We start from the raw sequence: 11,574 nt of genomic DNA, 5'->3' as shown, positions 1-11,574 counted from the left end.
TGTGAATAGGTAAATTCCTACAATGGTTTTACATGCGGCTTCAAACATTGTGGCTTAAAATTTCCCCTGGATGTTAATATTCCATAAATAGACATGCAAACAGCTGGAGACTACAGTCGCTTCATGTGACTTCAGTTACAAACGTAACTAATTCAGGCTTGACTGAATAAAAGAGTACAGAGATTCAGTGTGGACATCTAACATTTTTACCTGGACTCCAGTCGTATAAATAAAGACCCATATCCTCTGCCTTAACTCAAAGAGGAGACACTTACCTGGCAAGGCCAGTGTATTTAGATACAGAACAGACATTCAGGCGTACTTAAAGGTCACCTGGGGAAGTGGTTTCATGACACAAACACACTGCAGATTGCTAGGTTTGTTTGGGAAAAACTGCCACAGAGGAGTTTAATTGACCAACCAGACTGACTAACTTTTACAGCTGAGTGGCATTTTATAGGTTGTACTTCTTCACTTACTTTCACATCTTTGGAAACACTGAAGCAGAAATCATTTTAATGCTTTGAATCTGTAATCTTTCATTACAGTATGTCTGAGGTATGCTCGATCATTCTGAATCTAGGTGAGCAGAAACCATGACATCAAATAAAATTTTTAAATGTGACAAAAACACATAAATAAACCACTCTCAGGTTGATAATCTATACATCCAAGAAGCAATCTTTCCACTTTGTATGAAGAAAAATAGCTGTAATGGGCATGTGTTCAGCGATATGGAAGCTCAGACCCTTAGTGATGTTTGGAGATCAGAGGGAATGTGGCTTCACTGTCCCCTAGATGGACTGACGTAGATGGTCTGTGTTTTGTCTTGATGGTCTTGATGAAATGAGAGCTAAAATTAACCAAAGAACACACGTGCCTTTTCATGACCCTTTGGCGTGAGAGCCAAGTGAGACAAGAGTGTGAGGGCACAAAAAGACAAAGAGCAAGGCCTGTGATAATGCAAATGTTTATCATTTTCAGCATCACAATCACATCATATGATCTAAAAAATTAAACTTTTCATGAACATTTGTTATCTGTTTGATTATTTATCAGTTAACAGGTTATCTAAAAGAATTTGGTGAAGAAAAAGAGCTATTTGTGTTAATTTTTCATATTTCTGCTGGCAAACCCCATGTTCATCTGTAAAAGTGGCAAATAACATTGTTATAAGTTAGTTTGCAGGTTATGTTCATGATTTAATTATTCAGTTTAGCAAAAAAAAGAAAAAAATGGAAAACAACCAATTTTATCAGCCACAAGTGGTCTGAAAAAGATCTGAGAATTTAAAGAAAGCAGTCAGAGAACAGAAACAGAAAACAAAATTATGTAGTGTCATTGTTTCATATTATTTGCCTAATTCAATGTGTAAAATATAAATCAATAATGAAAACAAATTCTGATTGCTCTATGTCTGATAATATTACTTGTAGAACTGAAATTGCTTGGTGAAGGAAAATTAAACTTTAATCAGCATCACAGGAACGATCAGTCTTCTTAGTCATTGGCCAGTTCTGGTGGGTATTTATTTACATACTGTATACATAAATGACAGCTGTTGTCATTTCACACCCACTACAGAAAGATAACCAGCTAAAAACACGCATCATTTTAACCTTTTGACCCTTCCCGTTCCCGGGTGGAAAAGAACTGGTTGGGAAAAAGCCAGACGTCAACCGCCTGAGAGTTTTATCTGCCTGGAATTCCTTCAGCTCAGGGTCGCCTTCAGCGCAGACCTGAGACCCTCCATCCCTCTGATAAGGGCTGCTCAAAACAGATACATATTGTACTCTATACTCACTTTGTAACTGAGTCACGCTTCAATGCACACATCAGAAACGATCGAAATAGAAATGAGAATAAATTATATGTTAATGTCCTGTGGAATTACAAATGTCACAGGAAAGGAATTTGAATTTCTATGAAGTTCTCTTTAAAGGTCAGTAGAAAACAAAGGTTTTATGAATCTAAGAACAGATGTTTAGAAATATTAAGCAAATGTGACATGAGCTAATAACACTATATGTCCATAATGGGTCTTAAAAGTATTTATGCTTTACACATATGTTTAGTTTGGCTGGAAATAATCATGCATAGATGCATTTCATGAGCATCTTTGGACAATAAAGAGGAGATCTTAATGTCAAAATTCTCTAGTCCTCTGTCTGTCCTGCTGCAGATCAAAAACATGAAATATTAGACAGATAAAATGAATTTTTAAAAGAGAGAAAAGACGATGATGCCTTTGACATAACACACAACTTTGAGCTGTTAGAAGACCGCTGCTGTCTGTTTATTACTCTTCCTTTTTCTCTCTAGATAAAAACCTGAGACACACTTCACATTTTTCACACTGTCTGGTAGCACATAATGTTGTTTGACCTCGAACAGTCACTAACACGGTCCTTGAATACAGCTGGAAACACCTGCAAATGTTTTCACATACCCTAATCAGAAGCTCAATTGTTTGTTTCTATTGTAAAAAACAAGATAAACACTGAACCAGCTCTTATAATGATAATAAAATAACACATTCTTGTATGTCTGACAAAAATACTCATGTTCCCATGAAAAGTTAAAACATTTTTACTTGAAATCCTTGAATGCTAAGGCAATAATAACTTTTATGTAAGCTGTTAACAGCACATCTCATCCAGAGTTCACATTCTGTGCAATGCAATAAAGTTTATGCAAAATTGATATTAAGCTGAGTCATACAGAGTATTATAAAGGCTCTTAGTTAATCCAGTTTTCAGGTATGAAGTTCACTGGATAGGAATAATACGCTGAGCTGAAAAGAATGAACAGCAGTCAGACTGGATTCATTTGTACCTGTGACAAATGATCATACTGTGCTAGTATGATCAAAGGAAATACGTCATGCAAACAAATGAATAAATGAAAAATTTATGAAGCAGTTTCCTAGCCATACTCTACTGTTGCTTTTAACAATCAGATAAGCCAAACATATGTCTGAAGTATGATGATATGACAGATGTGGTGATGGTTGTCAATCAGGGAAATATTCATCTTCTTCTCAAGCTGCTAAATTTGGGCCACAAATCAAATCTCGAATGGACATACAGTAACAGATATAATGAATCATGACGTTACAAGACGTGAGCACATCTGCTCAGCACTGGAGTCTGCCTGATGGGCTGAAACAATCAGTTTTGAGTATTTGAGTCTTCTGCTGTCAACCCTCAAATGTCCTGAAGTCATCTGGAACTGTCCTCATATATAACCCTCATTTCACAGAAATTAGATCCCACATATTGCAAGAATGTGTCTGTTTTGAATCGCAGACAAGGAAATATAACTGTGAAATCATGACCTGTCATGACAAATAAACATTGAAGCCTGTAAGGAAGACTTTTCTTTGCAAAACACGAGCCAAGATTTCCAGCAAACATAATATTTTATTTATGTTAACATAACATTATAGCATGTTACAGTGTGCCGCACTGGTCAAAACTAATGTTATAGTCACATCTGACATTGAAAAAAAAAACAAAAGAAAGCAAATAAGAAAGTGAGGTTATAATGAGGAAGAGGAGATGGGGTTGAGACAGAGGGGTGGAAGCTGGCAGGGGTAGAAGGTGGAAGGCATGACTCATGAGGTGTCCTTGGCAATGAGCACAGACACTGCTAGCTTGTCACTCTCATTAGTGGCACTGCCTGTCAGCATGTTTCAGTCAGAACTTCTAACAAAAGTCAGAGACCGGGTGAGAATTTCCCTGTGAGACATTGCCAGCCTCCTTCCACTTTGTCCTCCTCTTGAATAAAAACAAAATAATAGAAGAGGAGGTCTGCATTGCTGCCCTCTGATTCAAGCCAACGCTACAGAAACTGGCTGACACTTCTGAAGCAGAGAGGTTGGTAGTGGCTGGAGGGCAAAGGTTGTGTCAGCTTCCACACCTTCAACCTGGCCCGTCTGTGCTTATCATCTCTGCAAGAGAAATGAGTCCATCCTGATACTCGGTGCTGCCAAAACGTTTGATGTCTTCATCAGGAAGAGTTCAAAACTTCTCTAGATGATTCAGAAAGAAACACCAAGGACTCCAAACCCTTGAAATGATTTCTAAAGCATTTTTGAATGATTACTTTGTGCATTTATACAGATCACACCCCTATATGTAAGTGTTGATGAGGCAGTTTGTGCTTTTTATTTGGATAATCCTCATGGAAATATGGCAGAGGCCACTATCGTCACTCCTCCAGAGCAGTAAGCAATCAGACATTAGTGTGAAAGCATGGAAATGAATCACAACTGTTAAATGTAAAGTTAACAATGCTGAATTGTTTATACATTAAAGTACTTTAGTGTCAAAACTATCTGTAAAGCTCTTTGCTTATGAGATGTTAAAACACATGTACATTCATGCAGGGCCTTAAATACAAGAGGCAGATGAAGTTTCTAGAAAAAAAAAATAGCACCAGACAAAGGGTAAAAACAAACCTGGCTGAGATTGACTTGCCTTTCTGCAAAAAGCTGCTATGACATACACGTACCTCTCATTTCTTTCCTAAATCCAGTTTCAACATCTGCAAACCCAAAGTCTCTCGTGTTCATCCTTTATCACGTTTCACATACACATATCCACACATCAACCTCCACAATCTACAGACTAGATGAACACGGTCGCTACATTTCAAGACCTCTTCTATGGCAGCTAATTGGAATCAAAACTAAAAATCTGGTCTTTCAGCTCAACTTAAAATAAAATATGTATAAGTAATTTCAGCCATTTCTTACTGAAATAGACTACAGTTCATTTTAGATCACTGAACAATGGTATTCAAGATGGATTTTTCATGATCTAAGGCTGTTAAATGGATTAGAAAGCTAATATTGAAACAGGGAGAGAAATTCTGATGATGAAATGCAGGATGAATAATGGCAGTCTTGGGTTTGGAATTTAAAATGGTAATGATATGGGTAATGCACATTGAAAATGACTAGATTAAAGACTAATCAGGAGAGCTGTTTTTTTAGTCTTCAAGGAAGGTCTTTGTGCTCGGTGGTTGATTCCTTAATGATCTGAAAAGAAATTGAAATAAGAATTAAGAACAGGGAAAACAGCAGCCTTCTGGTGGGGGGATATGCTGCACTGTGTAAATATGTGCAAACATATGCAAAGGGGTCCAACATTGCCATCCAGAGGGACTATATGTGAGGTGCAACACTGTTAAACATTTAGTCTTTGCTGTGTTTAAACAGCACATACCTCCCCATCCCTGGTCTCTACAGTTCGAACCAGGATGCTCCTTTTCACATGAGCCTCTGGGGTTTTAGTGTCCAAATTAGTGTCTATGCAATAGAAACAAGACATGAAATATTTTCAGTGCAGCCCCAAAATCATCCGATACATAATACTTAGTTTATTTTATGCACAATCCAAAGAGTGTGACTGGGCTTCTTATCTTGGCTCTTCAAGTTGTTGTTCCTTTCATCCAAGAGACGTCTTTACTGATAAATAGTTGTTAAGAGTTGTTTAAACTTGGCATTAAAGTTGTCTCTCATGATCTCTGGATTTTTATCTATCTATCTATCTATCTATCTATCTATCTATCTATCTATCTATCTATCTATCTATCTATCTATCTATCTATCTATCTATCTATCTATCTATCTATCTATCTATCTATCTATCTATCTATCTATCTATCTATCTAGTTTCATGTAATTTTTTTCTAACTGTAGAGTTGTTTCCTCTTGTATATTCTGTGTAAACTGCAACTCTGAATATGCTCCAGACTTTACTTTATGTGTTAGCTGTCACTTAGTAATTAAACTTTTATTCTACCTTCATTCATCTCTGTGAGTCCTACATTTGAGTTGTTCCACCTGATCTCCCGTGTCCGATCCATAACAGTGTCAATGACTCATCTGACCACAGTGTATTTATTGTCACCAGAGTTGTTTATCTCCCTGAACAAATATGTTTTCATCTCAAGATCCAATGTGTGAATTGTAGATGCTGGGTAGGTGACATCTGAAACTATCTCCTCTGTTCAGAGATGGTCAGAAGAAATCCAGCTGCCATTTTTTCAAGGTGGTAGATTAGCATGAGCTGGGTGACTTAAGGTTAGGGTTAGGGTCAGGTATGTATTTTCACTGATAATATACAGCAGATTTGATTATATTTTATTTTAACCAACCTTTTTAAAAATGAAGTGTATTTAAGATTGAATGTCAATATAGCCATAGTGCGCAGAATCCAAATATGATTGTAGTCTGCTGTTTCTGTGTTTGAGTGTTTCTCTCATGTGCCACAATCAGACATAAAGTTCCTCTTTTGTGCTGTAAAACTGTATAAAACTATCACCTTCAACATTTATGTAACCAAGAGCAAAACCTGACAAAGTAAAGGAAAATGGGACTGTATTTGATGCTGACCTCTAAACTGCAGATTGGCAAAGCTCTGAACTGGAATAGTGATCCTGAAAAGAGAAGAAAAGCAAGATAAATGCAGACACCAGAAATGTTGTTAATGTTAAATACAGTTTGCCGTCATCTCATCTGGCTCACCTGCTCTCCTCTCCTTCCAGTAATTTCCTATAAGTGGCTATCTCAATATCCAGAGCCAGTTTGACGTTAAGCAGATCCTGGTACTCTTGCAGATGCCTTGCCATCTCCTCTTTCAGTGCTTGGATATCCTCCTCCAGACGACTCACTGTATCCTGGTAATTGGCTGTTTCCATGGCACAGCGGTCCTCCATCTCTCGGAACTGGCGTTCCAGTGACTCGTTCTTAATAAGTAAAGACAAAACCACAAGGTTCATGTCAAGCAATTTGGAAAAAACAGATGTTTGTTGAGTGAACACTAAAAAAATGTTGGCTTTTTTCTAAGCTGGGGTAATTTGCCTTGTGATTACGCCTAAATATGCAGCTTAAAAATGAAAGGGAAACAACACGGACAAATCCTTGGTATTTAGTTAATATGCTGGCTCGTTTTCACACTTTTTGTCTGTGGTTTAGAAGACTTACAGTGCCTCTGAGAGCCTCCAGGTCACAGGTCAACACTTGGATCTGACGGCGATATTCATTGGCCTCCTGCTTGGCCTGGCGCAGAGCTTCAGCATTACGATTGGCTGCATCTGTCAGGTCTGCAAACTATACAAAGCAAACGGTGCACTAGTTTGCATGTTTAATAATTTTTTTAAAAATCTGTTTTTCGTCTGGAGGTTTTAAAATATATACACATTACAGTTAGAATAATAAAACAAAAAACTTTTATGGGATAGAACTGAAAAAAAGTTATAGATTATGATATTTAATGGTAAAACATGCTGTTACTGAACTCAGTAACTTTAGGAAAGTTTTATTTGAGTCCTCTTACCTTGGACCTGTACCATTCCTCTGTTTCCTGCATGTTGGAAGAAGCCATGTTTTCATACTGAACCCTGATATCTCTCAGAGCAGCAGTTAAGTCTGGTTTTGACATATCGAGATCAACATGGACCTGCTGGGCCATGATCTGCTCCTGTAGCTCACGGATCTCCTGAAACAAAAAAAGTTAGGCAAAAAAAATTTAGCCAAAGTCACATGAATGATTTTTACTTTTAGTTGTTGTTTTTTACTTTGCAGTTCTCAGTCTTACCTCCTCGTGAATTTTCTTTAGGAAGTTTATCTCATCCTGCAAGGCTTCAAGCTTCCTCTCCAGTTGGAGACGATTGAGAGATGCTTCATCCACATCCTGTCCAAAGCAAGAGACACCAAGGATGTTATTGGACAGCCAGAAATACTGAACAACTAAATGATTTAGTGCACGGTTCAAGGAAATAGATTACCTGTCTGAAGGAATTCAAGTTGTTCTCTGCTTCTTGCCGGAGACCAATTTCATCTTGCAATCTAAATGATATAACAGCAGAAAAAAGCAATAAAAAACTACATTAAATTCTGTAACTGAAAAGACGTATCAAACATTCTGTTTTTGTATAGTTTAAAACAAAATGTAAGGAAAAGTATATTCATGGCTGATAAAATTTTTAACTGAAAGTGGCACTTTTCCAGTTGAACGTTTGTGAGCGAGCTGAGCATTTCACGTCACAGCTCCTTCATAGTTTAGCATCAGCAGGAAACAAGCACAAAGTTTTACTACGGCAGATTTTTCTTTGTCAAAAGGAGTCAAACTCAAGACATATTTTCAACGTTTTGATGAGACTTTTTCTGAGTACTTCAGTGCTAATCCTCATGCTTCTGGGTTAGAGCGGGGCTCAGCTGAAAGGGCAGCTTATGCATCATTACACATTTACTCCCATCTAACAGCCAGAAGCCTTTCCCACGGGATAGACTACACTCACACATGCATATATACACCCCTGCACACACAGAAACCACCCCACAATCCATCTCCTACTCACACATATGACACCATAAACACTCAGACTTAGTATAATATCTGCAGAGTGTCACGCAGTGTGCTGAATAAAACATTGCACAGTGAGCAGCATTTACCACAAAAGTGACCTCTGACCTTTTGTGCCACAGCATCACAATTCAGTCTGCCATCTTTCAAAGGACCAACAGCTGCGAGGTAGAGAGGACTCTGAAGGAGACCTTTCCACCCTCAGCTTTACAATTGGCCTTTCTCAAGACAAAAGTGAATTGTAGATTCAAGCCACGTGTGCACTTTGGATAAAAAAGGGCCGGCTATGTGACATCAGTGAATTAATGTGTTAGAATAAAATGGAACAAGAGAACATCTGCCTGGCTGTCTGTTCCCCTTTTGTGGAGCGCCACCATTGTGTCGCTTCATTCCTCCACAGTCTCTCAATGGTGACTAGGGGTTCAGTCAGGATCAAGTTTGTAAAGAGGGATCCAGGGGTAAAGCTCAGGCAGACCACAGCGGCCTGCATTCCAACGAGGCACTAACGAAACCAAATCTCCATATAAATGCACTTGTAATTGAAAAAAAAAAAAAAAAAAGAAAATGGGGGGAAAAAACTCCAAACTTTATTTGTACTTCATCAACGCTTGGGTTTCTAGCCTTGGACTGAATAGAAAAGCTTTGAAATGATCAACTTTAAACCAAAGCCAAGTTGGAAAAACAAAGCTGTTGGCACACCTGTCAACAATCTTTGATCAAGCGGTTCATTTTACAGGCTGCATCCCAAGTGTTAATTGGCTTTACTCCAAAACAAAGATATAAAAGTGTAATATGGACAAAAGAATCAGAAAATTCTTGCTTACTGGTTGTGAAATAAAACTGAAATTTAGTGTATAATACAAACATAAACTAATGAGAGAAAATAGCACTGTAATTTCACTTTTATATGAAAAAAATGTTTCAATAAAAGGCAATGAGTTTTGTAATTGTTATAAGTAGATCAAACATAAATTTAAAATGTTGTTTATTTCTATAAAGACTAGATCTTAATCATCTCAGCTCATACAAATAACTTGTCATTATGTTAACAATGCTAACTTTTAATAAAGTAGTTATAAGTCATTTTCATTTTTATCATTATTATTGGGAATGTATGGAAAACCCATAAAAGGCTAAAAGCAGACAAAAGATACAAAGAGGAAACCCACCGAGTGAGCATTTACTGAACTAACAAGCCTCTACCCACAAGTCCCACCCTATGTCTTACCTCTGCTTCAGAGTGGCCAGATCTGCAGCCAGGTTGTCCCTCTCGATTTCCAGCCGAGCCTTGCCAGTAGTGAGACCATCCACCTGCCGCCGTAGGTCTCTGAGCTCCTCCTGGTAAATTTCTCCTAGGTGGCTGGGCTCCTTCCCCTTCAACTGGTTCAACTCTGCCACCAGCACCTTGTTCTGCTGCTCCAACAGGCGCACTTTTTCTATGTAACTGGCAAAGCGGTCATTCAGGCCCATCATCTCCATCTTCTCATTAGTGCGGGTTTCCTTGTATTGAGCCTTCATCAAGGAGTCTGCTGAGAAATCCAACCGGTCCCCAGGGCTCCCCAGCAGCAAGGCAGTGTTGGCAGAGCCCAGGGATATCCGAGATATTGGACTGGAATGGGTGATGGTTCGCGGGGTGCCATGCCAGGACAGGCGACTGGAGGACAGGCTACCAATTCTGCCTCCTGTGCTGCTTGAGCCCTGAGGCCCAAAGCGTCTCCTGTACGAGGACTGGACTCTCTGGCTCTCCATGGTGGGGAATAAACTCACTCTGGGCACAAACTGGGCTTTTATAGAGGCAGCAAACCCCCCAAGTCCAAAGCAGAGAGGCTACAGGGTGGGGCAGGGAGAAGGGAGGGTGGCAGGCAGTGAATGGGACAAAAAGGGAGAGTGAAGGGGTGGTTTACATGACACTCAAAAAGTTGTGTGCCAGGGATTGTCTGTGCTCGTCCACTCAACTACAAATGTCTCCTGGCCCTCTCCTCCTCTCCCCCGTTCCCCCCTCCTGCTCAGCCCCTGACTCACTCTCTGTTTCACTCTTACGTTCACCCCTTTTTGTCCTACTCTTTTTCTTTCTATTCCAGCTGAATGAAAAGGAATTTGTGTGACAGGGCCTGGCCACAAATTCAACCTGGCCACACATGAGTGTTCACAAAACCAGAAACAGAGTTTGATCAAACAATGCTATTTCTCTTATCACAAAAACACAACTATAGATCCAAGTATGAGGAAAATACATTAATCCAGAGTCACAGTGTCATGTTTAGTGAGCTGCAAAGTGGGGCACGCATCTGAGATGCCCACCAAGGGCTCCACAGCAGAAAAACAACATGCAGAACAGAATCTCCGGGTTGTTTTCTCTGCGCTTTGGCTCACAATTTAGTTATGTAATAGTGACAAAACTGCCAGCAATTTTTCACTTAGCACATTAAATAAATTTAAAAACTTTCTTTATCATAATCACAACATTTACTGTAATAAGAATGATTTGCCATTTTGGATAAAAAAAAAAGGGATTAAAAAAAAGAATGAAATGCATTTTCAAAAAAATCAGAATTTGAAACTTTTTAAAGTCACTTTTGGAGGAATTTTAGGTCTTTTATGTGGACATTAAAGATTATTAGCTTTGCACAGCACTGTTCACATTTTAAATTTGTATTTGCATGTTAATTGCGCAAATTTTTGTTAGCACACTTTGTCATAGTAGTGTCATAGTAATATTTTGCCTTCAAGTTCATGAATATCTGTTTTGTTATTTTTTATTATTAATATTTATCATATTAAAAGTGATAGCAAAAACTATTTTTTTATCTATATTTGACCTAATGGGAAAATGATTTTTAATCAACCATCATGCTGCAGGAGGCACCATTTCTTTAAATAGAGGGAAAAAGGTAACAAGAGCTCCCAGTAAAAACTGTAAAACTCTGTGTTCGGGTTATTTGACATCCTGCTGGTTCCGGGACTGATTAATGGTTGAGTTGAGGGGGAGTAGGGTGCTGGGAGGAGGAGGTCGAGGAGTGCAAACTTAATCTGAACTTCAAGATGACTAACGGAGGCTACATTACAAAACTCCTTTCATCCATTACCTTGACAACCACGTGGCTGGCTACATCAGAGCATTTAAACACATTTTTCCTTACTTGTTTTCCTAGCAGATGTCATCACAATGAGAATTAAACCAAATGTTCAATTCCTTTTT

The 11,574-nt window shown here is 38.6% G+C and overlaps 1 protein-coding gene across 1 annotated transcript; it reads right to left on the bottom strand.

The window, feature by feature from the left end:
- Positions 1-5,002: 5,002 nt before the first annotated feature.
- Positions 5,003-10,124, bottom strand: gfap (glial fibrillary acidic protein; the record flags this gene model as incomplete). The annotated part of the gene is made up of 9 exons (XM_079252230.1): positions 5,003-5,044; positions 5,232-5,314; positions 6,404-6,447; positions 6,536-6,756; positions 6,995-7,120; positions 7,347-7,508; positions 7,608-7,703; positions 7,798-7,858; positions 9,604-10,124. 9 exons carry the CDS (start codon positions 10,122-10,124, stop codon positions 5,003-5,005), a joined length of 1,356 nt encoding a protein of 451 aa, XP_079108356.1.
- Positions 10,125-11,574: the final 1,450 nt, after the last annotated feature.

This window comes from Telmatherina bonti (genome assembly GCF_933228915.1).
Source record: "Telmatherina bonti genome assembly, chromosome: 14".
In the NCBI taxonomy this organism is placed as follows: Eukaryota; Metazoa; Chordata; class Actinopteri; order Atheriniformes; family Telmatherinidae; genus Telmatherina; species Telmatherina bonti.
The sequence above is the reverse complement of the archived record's forward strand: the minus strand, read 5'-3'. Positions and strand labels throughout refer to the sequence as shown.